The following is a 19,160-nucleotide window of genomic DNA, read 5'->3' on the forward strand; positions in this document are numbered from 1 at the left end:
ACAGGGGTGGAGCTGTTGTTGGAAGAAACAAGCTCTGTTTTTCTATTTCCAGATAACCCTGTAAATTTACCTTTCTGTGTATCATGGACTATGTGAGACAGTTTTACTAAAACACTCTAAGCTTTGCTGTTATTGAGTTGCTCAGTTTGTCCAGTAAATCGATATGAGAATCAAAGGGGAATACGGGTTCTATAGAGTCTATTCCTTCTGGAAATTTGTGTTGAGTGCAGAGTCTCATGTATGGCACAGTATGGTACATGGTACAGCGGTCAGTGACAATACTAGATGTCTTTATTGTTTTATTAATACAGACTCATATGTATTAGTAGTAGTTATGTAATCACTATTTCAATAATACAGACTCATATATGTATTAGTAGCAGATACAGTCATGGTCGTAAATGTTGGCACCCTGAAATTTTTCTAGAAAATTAAGTATTTCTCACAGAAAAGGATTGCAGTAACACATGATTTGCGATACACATGTTTATTCCCTTTGTATGTATTGGAACTAAACCAAAAAAAAAGAGAGGAAAAAAGCAAATTGGACATAATGTCACCAAACTCCAAAAATGGTCTGGACAAAATTATTGGCACCCTTAACTTAATATTTGGTTGCACACCCTTTGGAAAAAATAACTGAAATCAGTCTTCCTATAACCATCAATAAGCTTCTTACACCTCTCAGCCGGAATGTTGGACCACTCATCCTTTGCAAACTGCTCCAGGTCTCTCTGATTGGAGGGCGCCTTTTCCCAACACCAATTTTAAGATCTCTCCACAGGTGTTCAATGGGATTTAGATCTGGACTCATTCCTGACACTTCAGAACTCTCCAGCGCTTTGTTGCCATCCATTTCTGGGTGCTTTTTGACGTATGTTTGGGGTCATTGTCCTGCTGGAAGACCCAAACTCGAACGCAAACCCAGCTTTCTGAAACTGGGCTGTACAGTGCGACCCAAAATCTGTTGGTAATCCTTAGATTTCATGATGCCTTGCACACATTCAAGGTACCCAGTGCCAGAGGCAGCAGAACAACCCCAAAAAATATCATTGAACCTCCACCATATTTCACTGTAGGTACTGTGTTCTTTTTTTTGTAGGCCTCATTCCGTTTTCGGTAAACAGTAGAATCATGTGCTTTACCAAAAAGCTCTATCTTGGTCTCATCTGTCCACAAGACATTTTCCCAGAAGGATTTTGGCTTACTCAAGTTCATTTTGGCAAAATGTAGTCTTGCTTTTTTATGTCTCTGTGTCAGCAGTGGGGTCCTCCTGGGTCTCCTGCCATAGCGTTTCATTTAATTTAAATGTCGATGAATAGTTTGTGCTGACACTGATGCTCCCTGAGCCTGCAGGACAGCTTGAATATCTTTGGAACTTGTTTGGGGATGCTTATCCACCATCTGGACTATCCTGCATTGACACCTTTCATCAATTTTTCTTTTCCGTCCACGCCCAGAGAGATTAGCTACAGTGCCATGGGTTGCAAACTTCTTGATAATGTTGCGCACTGTGCACAAAGACAAATCTAGTTATCTGGAGATGGACTTTTAACCTTACGATTGTTGTTATTTTTCCAAAATTTTGGTTCTCAAGTCCTCAGACAGTTCTCTTCTCTTTCTGTTGTCCATGTTTAGTCTGGCACACACAGACACACAATGCAAAGACTACATGAACTTTTTATCCGCTTTCAGGTGTGATTTTAATATTGCTCACACCTGTTACTTGCTCCAGGTGAGTTTAAAGGAGCATCACATGCTTTAAACAATCTTATTTTTCCACAATTTTGAAAGGGTGCCAATAATTTTGTCTAGCCCGTTTTTGGAGTTTGGTGACATTATGTCCAATTGCTTTTTTTTCTCCCTTTTTTGGTTTAGTTCCAATACACACAAAGGGAATAAACATGTGTATAGCAAAATATGTTACTGCAATCCTTTTCTGTGAGAAATACTTCATTTTCTAGAAAAATTTCAGGGGTGTCAACAGTTACACCCATGACTGTATGTAATTGTTTTATTAATACAGACTCATATATGTATTGGTAGCAGTTATGTAATTATCTTATTAATACAGACTCATATATGTATTAGTAGCAGTTATGTAATTGTTTTATTAATACAGACTCATATGTATTAGTAGTAGTTATGTAATTATTTTATTAATACAGACTCATATATGTATTAGTAGCAGTTATGTAATTATTTTATTAATACAGACTCATATATGTATTAGTAGCAGTTATGTAATTATTTTATTAATACAGACTCATATGTATTAGTAGCAGTTATATAATTGTTTTATTAATACAGACTCATATATGTATTAGTAGTAGTCATGTAATTATTTTATTAATACAGACTCATATATGTATTTGTAGTAGTTATGTAATTGTTTTATTAATACAGACTCATATATGTATTAGTAGTAGTTATACAATTGTTTTATTAATACAGACTCATATATGTATTAGTAGTAGTTATACAATTGTTTTATTAATACAGACTCATATGTATTAGTAGTAGTTATATGTCATTTGTGTTGTATTTTTTTTCTTTAGGCGCCCTCTACCCGACCAGTATGCGTATAAATGAAGAAGGCCGCTTGGTCGTCAACTTTAAAACAGAAGCTCGATTCTATGGCCTGTTTGTCATGTCACATTCAGGTAAGAATAGATACGATTACACAGGCTAAATAACAGTGTAGGAATCCTACTATAATAATGGGTCTGACCATACAGATCTGGTCATTTTACAGCATCAACACGTTGCCCTAATAAAGATGTAAATGCTCCCAGGCCCTGATCCAGTGGATGCTGTATGTGACTAAGTCATCCTGATCAAGTAGAAGTGCACAGGGCACATAGCCATACAACAATTTATACACTTTGTACAATCTTTTCATCCAAACAGGGTGCCTGCAGCTGTTGCAAAACTACAACTTTCAGCATGCCCGGACAGCCTTCGGCTGTCCGGGCATGCTGGAAGTTGTAGTTTTGCAACAACTGGAGGCACCCTGGTTTGGAAACACTGCCCTAATCATCTATACCTTCCTTCCCATTGAATACAATGGAATATAATCTTCATCTCCCTTTGCGGTGGATACCACAGAATATGATTTTCTTTCACTTTTTACTGGATATCGTTGAATATAATCTACTCCTCCCTCTTATTTGAAACCAGGGGACATAAACAAATTCCCATCTTCAAAGGTGTTTTCCAGTTACACATATTAAAGGGGTAGGGAAGATCATTGACCGCTCACCCAGCAATCACACACCTTCTATGCGCGGATCCACCAGTCCCGCCTCCGGCTTCAATAGTAGACAAAACGGAAATTAGGTACAGGATGTGGATAAAAAGGGGTTTCTTTATTTAATGAAGACAGCTACATACATGAAATCTCTGACGCGTTTCACGCTTTCGCGCTTAGTCATAGAGTGGCATATAACACATAAGAACACACATATATATATATATATATATATACTAAATTTACTCCTCACCAATTGGTGATAACACAGATGGAAGTAAAATGCGAAACGAATCCGGTGTGTTCAAAAACATGCACCGGATTCTCAAAAAATACATTGTATTGTGAGTACGGTGTGGATAATATTCAAGACATTACTCCGGTGAAAAACTTATTTTTTTTAAATCAACTGGTGCCAGAAAGTTAAACAGATTTGTAAATTACTTCTATTAAAAAATCTTAATCCTTCCTGTACTTATTAGCTGCTCAATACTACAGAGGAAATTCTTTTCCGTTTGAAACACAGAGCTGTCTGCTGACATCATGACCACAGTGCTCTCTGCTGACATCTCTGTCCATTTTAGGAACTGTCCAGAGTAAAAGGAAATCCCCCATAGCAAACATATGCTGTTCTGGACAGTTCCTAAAATGGACAGAGATGTCAGCAGAGAGCACTGTGCTCGTGATGTCAGCAGACAGCTCTGTGTTTCAGAAAGAAAAGAATTTCCGCTGTAGTATTCAGCAGCTAATAAGTACAGGAAGGATTAAGATTTTTTAATAGAAGTAATTTACAAATCTGTTTAACTTTCTGGCACCAGTTGATTTAAAAAAAAAAAAAAAAGTTTTTCACCGGAGTACCCCTTTAATGGCCTATCCTGTACGAATACCACCGTAGATCAGATGGATCTACATTGTGAATGTAACAGGAAGCAGACAGCTCCGTCCATTGTATAGTGGCCATAATGGGTAACTGCAGCTCGGCTCCTATTCACTTCTTTAGGAGCTGAGCTGCATTAACCTAAAATGGCCACTACACAATGAACGGCGCTATCTGCTTCCTGCTCCATTCACAGCATAGCTGATTGGCGGCTTTGCAAAACACTTAATCGGAGGGGGTGCGGGTGTCAGCACCCTGCCTTTAGGATACTGTTAGTCTATACAGAGTATAGGCCATGATTATGCGTAACTGGAGAACCCCTTTACTGGATTATGCCTACTGGGTACCACAGTATAATACAGTTTACGTTACATCTGTAGTCAGATATGCGCTTCAGTTTTTCAGACCCTATAAAGAAAACAAGTGTATTAAATACCTTCGTCTACTGAGTGCCTCCAGCTGTTGCAAAACTACAACTTCCAGCATGCCTGGACAGCCGAAGGTATCCATTGAAAAGAAAAGGTATAGATTATATCCCATGGTATCCAATGGGAAGGAAGGTATAGAATATATTCCATGGAATCCAGTGGAAAGGTATAGATCTATTCAATGGTGTCTAGTGGGAAGATAGGTATAGATCAGTGGTCTTCAACCTGTGGACCTCCAGATGTTGCAAAACTACAACTCCCAGCATGCCCGGACAGCCGTTTGCTGTCCGGGCATGCTGCGAATTGTAGTTTTGCAACATCTGGAGGTCCGCAGGTTGAAGACCACTGGTATAGATTATACTGCATGATATCCAGTGGGAAGGTGTAGATTACTTTTCATGGTATCCAATAGGAAGGAAGGTATAGATTATATCACCTGTTATCCAGTAGTTTTGAGCTTGGATATTCGTAATGCGAATTTTTATCGGCACTTTGCGATTTCGCGAATATTTAGAATATAGTGCTATATATTTTCGTAATGATGAATATTAGTTTTCTTTTTTTTTCACATGCAAATTTTTATGCAAATTTTTGCATGGAAGAAAAATAGTCAACGGACATGGTGAATATCCGAATTTCACGAACATAGGACGGATAATCGTCAATACATTCGCGAAATATTGCAAATTCGAATATGACCCCTGCCGCTCATCACTAGTATCCAGTGGGAAGGAACATAAAAATATAATCCCTGGTATCTAGTGGGAAGGAAGATATACAGTGACCCCCCGACCTGCGATGGCCCCGACATACGATCATTTCAACATACAATGGTCTCTCAGAGGCCATCGCATATTGAAGGCAGCATCAACATACGATGCTTTTGTATGTCGGGGCCATCGGATAAACGGCTATCCGGCAGCGCAGACTGCTTCAGCTGCCACCGGATAGCAGTTTAAGGTGCCTCGTGTGGTCCGGTGATGCTCACTCACCTGTCCCCGTTCCGGATCGTCCTCTTCGGGCTCCGCTGCATCACCGTCGCTCTCCTTCGTCGTCATCACATCGCCGCGCACACTGTCCCATCATCCAATAGGAGCGGCGTGCACAGCGACGTGATGACGGCGATGAAGAGCGACTATCCCAGGCAGCAAAGACGGTCCGGAGCGACGGGGACCCCCCCGAGACGCGGCGACAGCGATGGAGGGCGACATCCAGGGCAGCGGTGACGGTCCGGAGCGGCGGGGACACGTGAGTATAATTTCCTATACTTTACATTGCACGGATCCCTCAACATACGATGGTTTCAACTAACGATGGTTCATTTGGAACGGATTACCATCGTATGTTGAGGGACCACTGTATATTATCTGGTATCCAGGGGGAAGGGAGGTATATATTATATTCCATGGTATCCAATGGAGGTAGATTACACAAATTAAGAAAAAAAAACTCTGTGTGGACATTATACCCCTGGTTGAGTGTTTTTTACCCAGTGCTGTCTACCTAAACTGTAATCTGATGAAGACCTAGCAATTGAATACTTGTTTATAGTGAAGATTTATTCATCTGCATTTGTATTTATGTAACAAACTCACCGCAACTTATTTTTTTCTTATTTTTTACACCAGCAACCTCACTGACCTCCATGATCATGTGCGCCGACCATCCGGAGCTGACCTTCACCTTGAACCTTGTGCGGACTGAGCCCAGTTATAGCCAGCCCATTCAACAATGGAGTTTCGTCTCTGACTTTGCTGTAAGTGGCTGTGGCCAGGGGCATAGCTATAGAGGTAGCAGTCGCACCGGGGCCCTGGTATCTAAGGGGGCCCCAAAGCACATCTTCCCAATAAGAGACCAGTATTATGATTGGCATATGGGGCCCTGTTTCAGATTTTGCATCGGGGCCCTGAAGCTACAAGCTAGACCTCTGGCTGTGGCAGTTTCATGTCTTTTACTATCATGTAGAGCAGTGGTCTCTAGATGTTACAGGCCTCCAGATGTTGCAAAACTACAACTCCCAGCATGCCCAGACAGCCAACGGCTGTCTGGGCATGCTGGAAGTTGTAGTTTTGCAACATCTGGAGGTGCACAATTTGAAGACCGCTGATACAGAACATGATATCACCTGATTACTGATATTTTTTTCCACTAGATCCGGGACTACTCTGGCACTTACACAGTTAAACTGATCCCCTGTACCACTGCCCCGTACCAGGAATACAGTATACCGACTGTGTGTAACCCTCGGGAGCCCATCAATTTCGATGTCGATATCCGATTCCAACAGGTAACATGATCAAGGAAACTAAGTATCTCCATCATTGTATCTCTTGGGTATGGAGAACATCAGCGCCCTCTTTTTACTGTCGTCTACAGGTCAGTGACCCGGTGGCCACAGAGTTTAGTTTAAATACCCAAATGCTGCTTCTGTCTAAGAAATCCTTATGGCTGTCTGATGGATCGATGGGATTTGGACAAGAGAGTGACATAGCGTTCCTAGAAGGTAAAGTGATTCTTAATGGTTGTATCATACTGAAGAGTAAAGAGTTGGAATTACAAGTTAGGGATGTAGAGCTGAGTTTGCCATTTAGTACAGTGGTCCCTCAAGTTACAATATTAATTGGTTCCAGGACGACCATTGTATGTTGAAACCATTGTATGTTGAGACCAGAACTCTATGGAAACCTGGTAATTGGTTCTAAAGGCCCAAAATGTCATCCAAAAATAGGAAAAAGTGAGGATTAAAGAAAAATAAGTAGATAAATAATAGAGATAAAGCAAATCCTTACATATAAAAGTAAGAAAGATCTTCTGGGAGCTGTAATCACTGTCTATGTAGAGAACAGGAGCTTCTTCGGGGTCCTGTACAGTACACGCAATGTCCTAAAAAAATAAAATGGAGCCGCCCCCACCTGATGTCCAAAGGAGCAGAAAACCCTGGCACAGTCAAAGAATAGTACAGTACATGTAGTACCACCTTGTACTGTAGGAGGCGCTACCAGACAGGAATTCAGTGCATACACTTCAGTAATACAGGGGTTTTACCAGTGAAATGCCCATTCTGATTGGTCGGTTCTTCCGGCCATTGACACGTTTCACAGATCTGGACTGTCTGTACATTATATGTTGAGTCTGGTTTCAGGTTACAATGGTTCAGAAGAGACCATTGTCTGTTGAAACTATTGTATGTTGAGGCCATTGTAAGTTGAGGGATCACTGTACACGTATCTGTGAGTTTGCATAGGACTGCAGGTAACAATGAGGATTGCGGCTCGCTGCGGCCTACTGTTTAGTACTGGACTTACCTGTTAATAGACCAGTGTTTTCCAACCAGTGTGCCTCCAGCTGTTGCACAAAATTACAACACCCACCATGCCCAGACTGCCTTCGGCTGCCGGGCATGCTGGAACTTGTAGTTTTGTGCAACAGCTGGAGTGTCCGAGTCATAACTCAATTCTGAAATATGGGCCCTGATTTACTAAGAGTGTTGTGTAGGTTTCTTTGTGGGTTTTAATTCCCTACAATTTATTTTCCACGGTATTTACTAAGGTTTCCCTACAGTTTCGTCTTTCCCTACACTTTGCTTTTTTTTTTTTTTACACATGCTCTTATCTGTCAGGATTTCCACAGCTCAAAGCCACCACATTTTCTGTGGAAACCTTAGTAAATATGTTGGGTTTTTGTGAAAATGTCGGGAACACGCCCCCTTTCTGTCACCACGCCCCCATTTGCCGACAGACACGCCCCTTTTAAGGTTTTTTGAGTAAAATGGAGAGTTAGTCAGGTTTTTTCATTTCTGGCGCACAACCTGACAAAACGTGTAACTACTTACACTAGAACTACTAGTAACAGAAGGCAGTAATTATGTCGCAATCTAACATCAGTCACAGAGTTAGTTCAGATATTATTTATACATATAGTAGGTATATTACTCCGGAAGAGAGAACCACACATCACATGATATCAAGAATGAGCAACATCTAATTTTGTTTATATATATAAATAATATATATTAACTAATATATATATATATATATATATATATATATATATATTAAGAAATATATTTATAATCTGCTTCCATTGCTAATAGCTGGCTATTAGCAATGGAGGCTAATACAACAGGTACCGTGGCTCCGGGTAACTGATACATCGATGTCATCCGGTTCACCCTGTGTATTGGGTTTAGTACAGGTGAACTGGCTGTCAGTTTTCCTTTATTGTTCAGGTTAATAAACAAAGAGGTAGATTTATTATGTATATGATTATAATATGTATATTATACTTTCACCTGTCTCTTCCCGAGGGCAGCAGGTGCCACATTCACCACAATGGCACACCTCCTGAGGATCAAGCGGGTATAGGGGGATAACAAACCATTTTGGACATTGCTTTTTGCCACTATTCTGGTTAGAAAAGTTGTTGGTGAATTTCAGTGAATAAGTGTCTTACCCCCTGACAGACAGATATTTAGCATTGTGTTATATACACATACTTGCCCCGAGGCTATTAGTAATTGTGTTCCCTGCAGGTGATGTCATCTATGGCCGAGTGATGGTTGATCCAGTCCAGAACCTGGGAAATTCCTTTTACTGCAGCATTGAGAAAGTTTTCCTCTGCACCGGTGCAGATGGCTATGTGCCCAAATATAATCCCACAGATAATGAATATGGCTGCCTTGCTGACTCTACATCTCTTTTGTACCAGTTTAAAATATTGGTGAGTTTATTTTATGATTGTCTAATTTCATCTATTTGGGTTATCCCTCTATTAAAAGGGGTTCTCCACCATAAGGTGATTTTAGTACATACCTGGCAGACAGTAATGGACATGCTTAGGAAAGATCTGCGCTTGTCTTGGGGCTAAATGGCCATGTTGTGAGATTACTATAACACTGTGGCTGGCTTTTTGTGAAATGGTATTTCCTGTTTGAGTTTTTCTTTTTTGCCTACAAATACTATAATTCCATTTTCCTCCCTCCAACACATTAGCCACCCCACCCATTGAAACATAAATGAGCTGCATCCATTCAAAAGACCTGTGGTTTTCAATCAGGGTGCCTACAGCTGTTGCATTAGTTGCAGATTGGTCTCTCTCCCACCAAGCGATCTCTCCACCCATTGAAGCAGACAGGCTCCCTGTCATCAGCTGACTAGTGAGTCAGGTCTCGGCCACATTGTAACCTGGGAAAAATCTGAGACAACAGTCATTTTGTATGCTGTTAAAAAAAATATTGGCGTGAAAATCACAGAATTGTGAGAAAACCGTCAAACACAGGTACAGGCACTATATTATGAACTACACTAACTTTACAGCCCCTGTTGCATAGTCAAATAAAAAAAAAAATCCTGGAATACCCCTTTAAGGGGAGAATTTATCATCAGCAGCAAAAAGCTGCATCATTTTTTTCCACATGCAGCACTCCATTAACATGGGGAACAATTGACCTCCAGTCTCAGGATTGGTGGGATATCCAGCAGACATATCCCATCAGTCAGCTAGTTGTTCCCTCTCCTGGATAAGGCCAAAATAGGAGTAGAAACAATAAAAAAAAAACATGTACTCGTCTGCCCTGATCCCTTGCTGCCACCATTCCAACAGCACCTGGTCCCGACTGAGGCAGGTCACTGCTGCGATCACTGATTGGCTGAGTAGTACACTTCCCTGTGTTGAGACCAAAATCAGGAAGTGCTGCACAATGGGACCAGGCAAAACCGTGTCAGCAGTAGACTGGGGAAGGCAGATGAGTACTCATTTTTATTATTTTTACCCCATCCTGGCCACATTTAAAACTTATTCCGCAAATTACCCCGAGACACATTGCTCATGCACCGGTAGTATGTCGTCATTTTTTATTTTTATTTTTTACATATTCACTTAGGCATCTTTTTAAATTAATTTTCACCATTTTTGGTCACATTTGCGCCTTGCTTGGCAGTTTTACATTCTGTAAGATGCTGGGGTTGTTGGGGGGGGGGTGCAGAATAAGGTTTTTAGACATTTTTTTTTTTATTATTCCCTAAGACATAAAAGTGGTATGAAAACTGAACACAATTCTTGCCGTTGGCTGTCCAGGCATGCTGGGAGTTCTAGTTCTGCAACATCTGGAGGCCCACAGTCTGGAGACCATTAAATTATAGTATTGCTTTATACTTATGTGACCGTGGGGTAATTGAGTCGTCTCCCCCCTGTACTCTATATAGTTACGCCACATGACATTCTTAATTCATTGCATGTTATTCTTGCTCTCATCGTTTCATATCTTTGCTATGACTGTCACATCACATCTTATGTTACCTTGTGTTCACGCAGGATAAAGCGCAGCCAGAAACTCAGGCCAGAAAATTTGGCAGCATTGTGTTTAATGCCAGACTGGCCGCAGATGATCCGGAGGCATTACCTCTAGTCAGACAGCCCGGCTCAGATGGATTTAAAGTAGACTCCACTCCTCTGTTCCAGGTGAGTGATCCCGGATAATAATCATCAAGTCGGCCTTGTTATCTCAGATGTTGTTTCCTGTCATCTGCCAGTGAAGGTCTTGACAGGAATAATTCTATCTGATCTACTCTCCAAAATGTTACTTAACTTGTACATCCCTTACGTGTAATGAATAATGCATTTTTACTATCTGGATTGAGCTTCTATAAAGCAGCCTAAAAGTGTTCGAAAGTTTCTTTCAGATTGTAAAGCTTTGTAGAAAATCCAGTTTGTCCATCCATATTGTTCATCTGTAAAAGACGCGTGAATAGGGTCGCCACCTGACCGCCATTTTACCGGCGCAGCTGGAATTTTGGCCACCCTGCCGGTATTTTTATATTTAAAAAAAAACGGCAATGCAATGGCCGGTATTTATCCAACCAATCCTCCAATTCCCGGAATGTTGCTCCATAACCTATACCTGTATTTCCCACCCAGAGCTCCTCCAGCTGTTGCAAAACTACAACTCCTAGCATGCCCGGACAGCCGTTGGCTGTCCGGGCATGCTGGGAGTTGTAGTTTTGCAACAGCTGGAGGCACCCCTGGTTGGTAAACACTGACCTATACTATATACTACTATATAATCCAACATGCTGGGAGTTGTAATTTTGCAACAGCTGGAGGCACCCCTGGTTGGGAAACACTGACCTATACTATATACTACTATACAATCCAACATGCTGGGAGTTGTAATTTTGCAACAGCTGGAGTCACCCCTGGTTGGGAAACACTGACCTACACTATATACTACTATGTAATCCAACATGCTGGGTGTTGTTATTTTGCAACAGCTGGAGGCACCCCTGGTTGGGAAACACTGACCTATACTATATACTACTATATAATCCAACATGCTGTCAGTTGTAATTTTGCAACAGCTGGAGGCACCCCTGGTTGGAAAACACTGACCAATACTATATACTACTACTGTATATAATCCAACATGCTGGGAGTTGTAGTTTTGCAACAGCTGGAGGCTCCCCTGGTTAGGAAACACTGACCTATACTATAAACTACTATATAGTCCAACATGCTGGGAGTTGGTAATTTTGCTGGAGGCACCCCTGGTTGGGAAACACTGACCTGTACTAAATACTACTGTATAGTCCATAATGCTGGGAGTTGTAGTTTTCGCTTGGGGCAGCTGCTGAGCCACAGGCTGTATCAGGGCATGCTGGGAGTTGTAGATAGTAACTAACTGCAACTCTTTAATTAAAAAAAAAAAAAAGGGATCAAAAAGTCACATCAAAACAAAAATGGTAGTGTGCGAAACTACAGATCGGGGTGCAAAAAATGAGCCCTCATACCCCCGTATAAGGAGAAATAAAAAAATTATAGGGGTCAGAATAGGACAGAATTTCCCCTGCATATGTGTATCCTGTGATGTCACGCATATATAATGAATTATGCAAATGAGCATGGCCGGTATATTTTCGCAAAAAGGTGGCAACCCTACGTGTGAAACAACTTCCCTCCATGTGATTTGTAAATCACCTCCTTAATGGAAAAATGACTCCTTACCCCCAGTATAACACCTCTAGTGTTTTACTCCTCTGCATTCTGCTGTACACTGCTTGTTACCAGAGGAAATCAGGACAAATAACAGGAACTGGGGACAGGATTTATGCATGTGCTGTGTGCAAGAGAGGGGGAGAGAACCTGAGAAATTCTGAGCTGTGTACTTTCAAGTTGAGCCTGTCTGCCTGCTGAGGATGATCTACACTGTTCCTCAGGGGTAAATCAAGGCTTTCTTCTCATCTCTGACCACCAATAAAGCTCAGGGCATCAGGACAGCAAGTGCAGTGATGTGACCCACCCCACTGCTCTGCAATGCCAGAGACATCATGGGTAATGGAGGCTGCATTAGGAAACTATCAGCATGGAAATAGAAATCAAGATGGCAGACAAACATGCCTCCACTAAAATAGGTAAACATAAGGCATAAACAAGAGCCTATGCTGTACTTAAAAAAAAAAGAAAAAGAAAAGCGTTGCTAAACCAGACAGCCCATTTCAATGGTAAATATGAATGGACAACCGATGTAAGGGTTGCCCCATACTGTTGACTGTATGCCCCTAGTCCAAAATCCAATTGAATGTATGTATACTGGACATGTGTAGGTCTGTATAGTAGATCTCGTGTTATATCTCTTTAAAAAAAACTAAAAACAAAACCCCTTGTAACAAGTAACCAATATTGAATTTTCTGGTTTATTACAAATGATCTTCTACCCACAAATAAGGGATTAGCTAGCTGATCAGTGTGGGTCTGACCTCTGGGATTCCCACCAATTCCCCAAATGAATGAGGCAGCAGCGCACATGCTCGGCCACCGTTCCATTCGCTCTCTGTATACAAAAAAGAAGGTGGCAGCAGCACTCTTGGTCAGAAAATGGAGGCTCTTAGTGCACTTTTTGATCAAAACATGTCCCCCATCCACCACGCGGAGGTGGCCTCTTGTCGGATGGGACCCTAACATGCTTAATCCACTCACCTCTGCTGGGCAAATGGCCTCTGACTGGGTGACATGCAGGATCCACTATCAATTTATAAACCTCCTGTGAAACAGGGAAGGGTGCATGGCTAGAGTGGGTGCCACTCCCCCTAACTTACATAGAAAAAACACAAAAAAGAAAAATAGCCAGAACAACTACCTAATTCAACATTGCCGAGAGCTGAACTTGGCTATTCTCAGATGTCCCATATGGAGCAGTCAATGAGAATGCACTGCCGCTTCATTCCCTCAGGGTACAGTAGACTCCATTCTCATCGTCTGGGGGGGGGGTCCCAGCAGTTGGCTCCCACCAATTAGCAAGCTATCCCATATCTTGTGAAATCTCAGGCTGCATTCACATCACCATTTCTCCATCTGACTTAAGTACACGATTTTATAAATTATAATCGTATGAAATCGTATATAAAGTCGAATCCATTGACCTCCATAAAAAAATTGGATCCGTTACATACATCCGCTTTGATCCGCATCCGATTTCACACGATTTTTGTTCGGGTCTGAAATCGGGTTTGACCACGATTTCAGACCTGAACAAAAATCGTGTGAAATCGGATGCGGATGAAATCTGATGTGTGTAATGGATCTGATTTTTTAATGGAGATCAATGGATCCGACTTTATATACGATTTCAAGTTATAAAATCATGTACTCAAGTCGGATGGAGAAATTGTGATGTGAACGCAGCCATAGATGCTCAAAGTCTTTTTTTTTTTTTCATTTTAAGTTTAAATTTAAATAGAAAATACAAAATAGTAAATAACATTTAAACCCACTGCAGACCACCCTCTCCGACCCCATCCCTCCCCGCTCCACCCTCCCCGGCACCACCAATTCTGTAATGTTATATTATTCTACAATATTATATTCTTTTATTTTATGTGAATATAACTCATACCTCACAATATTCCCATCTCTATCTAACGTTTTCCTCTCTCTCCTGCCCCCTATTAGGTGCACAAAAGGTCAACATACTTTATTGTGAAACTCTCCCTTATTTGTTTTGTAGGTTTCTACAGGACGAGAGTGGTACATCCATGCCATCTACACAGTGCGCTCCAAAGAAAACACCAACAGAGGCATTGGAAAGAGAAGCTTAGAATACCAGTACCATTCCGTATTGAGCACTGGCACGTCTGGAGATTCCAAGAGCAGTCGTAGGAAGAGAGATGTCAATGAATCCCCACAAATTGCTCAGGAAATTGGCTTGGAGAACAACAGAGGAACCAATATCCAGCATATCATTTTAGAACGGAGCAACAAAAAGACAATTCCCGAGAAGGAAATCACCTTAGATGGGATAATACCCAGAGAGGTGAATAATAAGGAAAGTGAGATCAACGTGGTCATCATTGTGGTCATCATTGCCGCCATGTTGTTATTAGGGGTTTGTTTGATAGCTATCATTTTATTCATGCTGAAGCGTAAGCAAAAGTCTAAAAAGAAGGAAGAAGGGCGCGAGTCAGGAAGTAGCGAACCCATGATGCCACCTCGCGGATACAGTACAGACAGCTCCGAGGTTTGACATAGTGGACCCACGAGCCACGTCATGTACCAGTGCCTCAAAAATAGTCATTTTCAAATTTGATGAAGTCTTTTCAGAAGACGCACCCATACTCTGTCCCCCATGGTCCGTCCGTCTGCCCTTAAATACCTCATGTGTGTTGGAAGGACTATGAGGCGCACCAATGGGACCGAAACATCAAACCAGGGAATCCTGACAACCTGAACTCATGCACTCAACATGAAGAGGCGCTAACAGAAAAAAAAAAACTCGAAATGAGGTTTATCCTCCTGTATTTCTTTTATATTATTTAAAAAAAAACTGAAATATGCAAAGGTGCTGATGGCTCGTCCCTTCACTCACAGGGAGAGCTTTTTCTAATATTATCCACCAGAGGTTCAATGATCGTACTGTACCTGTCAAGTTTTTTAACATTTTTTTTTATTTTGCCAAGAGACTTTATTATCATCTTTGTGAAGATTTCTATACAATATTGCCGTTTTCTCTTATATTTTGTGATACGGAAATAGATGACATGGTCAAGTTACCGCAGAAAGGTGAATTCCTTCCCAGTGTATTCATCTAGTATTTTATTTAATTTTTTATTCCTTGTTAACCAAAGATTCTTACGAGGTTATGGGCGCTAGTCTAGGAAAATGTGGGTTTCAAGTCCATTTTATCATAGAGCCTTAGAATACAAGGAGGTCTGCAAGATGTACTGTTAGGAGAGGGTGACTTTATTGCACTGAATGCCATCACGCTGGTCATGTGAGGTTCTGTTTGACTATCGCAGTGTTTCCCAACCAGGGTGCCTCCAGCTGTTGCAAAACTACAACTCCCAGCATGCCCGGACAGCCGTTGGCTGTCCGGGCATGCTGGGAGTTGTAGTTTTGCAACAGCTGGAGGCACACTGGTTGGGAAACACTGGTCTATCGGCTTGTGAGTAACATAGGGCAACATAGGGTCTTTTCCCATATAAACCAGTTATAATAGGATCTTGTCCTTAAATGGGTGATATTTCAGCTCTTGGTTTTTTTAATCATTTTTTTTTTTTTTTGCATCAGCTTTGATAACCTCTCCCTCATCTTTATTACTTAGCAGGGCATGTTTTTTTTTTTTTTTTTTTTTTTTTTTTTTTACATTTTCTTACAAAAAAAAGAAAAAAAACATTTAGTACATCTACTGAATGTATATGTACTACATTATTATTATTTTATTTTTTTTAAGAAAATGTAAAAAAAAAAAACATGCTCTGATAAGTAATAAAGATGAGAGACAGGTTATCAAAGCTGATGCAAAAAAAAAAAAAATGATTTAAAAATCCGATTGGTAGCCTTGGGGAGCTACATCATGTATCCTGGGCGCCAGCTTTGATAAATCTCCCCCCATGAGTTTATATGTTGCTGGTTGTGTGATATATAGAACTAACTGGATGAAGAATTTATAAATAAAGGGGTACTCCGGTGAAAAACTTTTTATTATTATTATTTTTTTTAATCAACTGGTGCCAGAAAGTTAAACAGATTTGTAAATTACTTATTATTAAAAAAAATCTTAATCCTTTCAGTACTTTTTATAGGATGTATACTACAGAGGAAATGCTTTTCTTTTTGGATTTCTCTACTGTCACGACCACAGTGCTCTCTGCTGACCTCTGCTGTCCATTTTAGGAACTGTCTAGAGCAGCATATGTTTGCTATGGGGATTTTCTCCTGTTCTTGACCGTTCCTAAAATGGACAGCAGAGGTCAGTAGAGAACTCTGTGGTCGTGACAGTAGAGAAATCCAAAAAGAAAAGCATTTCCTCTGTAGTATAAAGCCGCTAATAAGTACTGGAAGGATTAAGATTTTTTTAAAGAAGTAATTTACAAATCTGTTTAACTTTCTGGCACCAGTTGATTGAAAAGAAAAAAAAAAAAAAGTTTTCCACCGGAGTACCCCTTTAAAACTTTTCCATTACAAATTACATTTAAAACATTTCCAATACAAATCTACAGTACATAGGAAAAAAAATGTTCCATATAATTTGCTTTTCTGATTGATTTCTTCTTATTGCTATTGGAAACAGACAGCACATTACCAGCACTGTCAGACATGTGACCCAACAACTTACCTCTGATTGGGTAACTCATCTGCCCTGCTGAATTTAGTTTTAGCCCGGAATGGAGGAGAAAACATTATGTAGCTCAAAATCTATTTAAAACAAGTAAATGAAAGAATTTACGGAGTTACTTAGCTTTTCGTGTAGATTTTAATTGTCAAATGTGAATGATTCAAAACTGTAGACTTACCTTGTAAAGCATAGCTGTCATATCAGAGGGGAAAAAGTATGATTATATATGCCACTCACTAGGTCATGCAGATGCTTTACATGCCTTTTTTATGTGTCTAGCTTCTGTATTTGGCTCACATATTCCACTGTTCTGCTGCTCACTCATTCTGGCATCCACTGCTCAGGAAGGGATGTATCTAAGTCAAGCACTGAGCCCGCCCTCACTCACCATGCATTCACTTCCTCCCTGAGTCTGTATAGGCTTGTTCGTTGGCTGGCTTAGGGTAGGGCTTTGCTATACCTCTGATTGTTTCTCAAAATCCTCCAGCAAGACGAACACTGGATTCCAGTGAGTTGGATAATTCGAGAAATGGGATAAGTTGGGCTGTAAGAAAATAAGTCAAATTCCCGTAGTAACTCTTGTCAGAGCCTCTGATCTCTTATCACAATATAACAAAAAAAAAAAAAAAAACATAGGTAAAATGGAAACATAACAAAAGGGGCATTGTGATACGAGTGCAGATGTAGCAGTCGCACCTGGCACTGAAGCCTGGGGTAGCCCAAAAGGTCCCTATACTATAAATGAGGGTCCCTGTTACAGATTTTAATTGGGGCCAAGAGGCTTCAGTGTATGCTTCTGCTTAACCAGTCACAAACATTGCAGACATGTATGACATAAATGTATAAAACGAAAGGCGTATTCCAGAGGTGCACTGAAGTTCTATAGGTATCATATACCAATGGCAGCCAATCTGAAATAAGAGTGCTCAATGAGCTGGCGTCTGATTGGTTGCCATTGGTATAGGATTAGAGGTACTGTTTTCTTCCTAAATCAGTACCTCAGCTGTTCATAAGTATTGTAGCTCAGCTTTACTTAAGTGAATGGAGCTTAACCTGTGGCATGGTGCTGATTTGGGGGGGAAAAGCGGCAATTATTCTCTCATCCTGTATAACCCATTTAAAAATGTAGTCCTATCTTTAGGCATCATGTTATAGAGCAGGAGAAGCTGAGCAGATCGATGTATAGTTTTATAGGAAAAGATTTAGGAGGACTTGTCAATTATTGGTATAAATCTCTGCTCTCTCTGGACAAAGTAGTCATGTGGGCGGTCCTACTCAGTGATTGACATCTGTATGACTGATTAGAAACACCCACTAGACTACTTAATGCAGAATGAGCAGAGAAGTTATCCTGGAATGTTTCCCACAACACTATATATATATATATATATATATATATATATATATATATATATATCAATCTGCTCAGCTTCTCCTGCTCTATTACATGCTGGCAGATAAGACTGCGTTGTTAACATGTCAGGTTCCCTTTAAATGGGATTTTTTTTCTCTAAGTCTCTGCCATGCCCGTGAACAGGTTGTACAGTATATGGTACTGCTTCTCAGCGTCATTTACTTCAATGAACTACAATACTAATCCCAACTCCTGAATGGATGACAAGTTCAGATTAGGATAACAGAGGTACGTCATGGCAGAAACAGCGCCACACTTAGGTTGTGTTTGTTACTGCACCACAACTTTTAGAGATGTCACTGTCTTTATGTAAATTGTTGCGTTTTCATAACATTTGACGTACTCATGTTTTTGATTGTAATTCCTAACTCTGTCATGTACAGTAAACCATATTTAGGTAGAGTAACCCTTTACAGAAAAGATGTTTATATATATATATATATATATATATATATATATATATTAACATCTAAATGACTGTTATACGATTTATATTATTTTTTTTAGAATTTTATTTTATATTTTTTTAAATAACAATTGATGCTGCTTGACAAAAATACCGCTGGTGTAATGTCACACCATGTCAG

The 19,160-nt window shown here is 40.4% G+C and overlaps 1 protein-coding gene across 1 annotated transcript in view; it reads left to right on the forward strand.

Moving 5' to 3' along the window:
- Positions 1-15,855, forward strand: part of FREM2 (FRAS1 related extracellular matrix 2) — a 241,715-nt gene extending 225,860 nt beyond the window's left edge. Inside the window, exons 18-24 of the mRNA XM_056561961.1 lie at positions 2,559-2,663; positions 6,184-6,311; positions 6,708-6,842; positions 6,932-7,058; positions 9,087-9,274; positions 10,868-11,014; positions 14,553-15,855. Coding sequence (XP_056417936.1) covers positions 2,559-2,663; positions 6,184-6,311; positions 6,708-6,842; positions 6,932-7,058; positions 9,087-9,274; positions 10,868-11,014; positions 14,553-15,068 — 1,346 coding nt within the window. The 3' untranslated portion in view covers positions 15,069-15,855. The remainder of the gene's footprint in view (positions 1-2,558; positions 2,664-6,183; positions 6,312-6,707; positions 6,843-6,931; positions 7,059-9,086; positions 9,275-10,867; positions 11,015-14,552) is intronic.
- The last annotated feature ends 3,305 nt before the right edge of the window (positions 15,856-19,160 follow it).

The sequence above is a fragment of the Hyla sarda genome, chromosome 2 (genome assembly GCF_029499605.1).
Source record: "Hyla sarda isolate aHylSar1 chromosome 2, aHylSar1.hap1, whole genome shotgun sequence".
Classification (NCBI taxonomy): Eukaryota; Metazoa; Chordata; class Amphibia; order Anura; family Hylidae; genus Hyla; species Hyla sarda.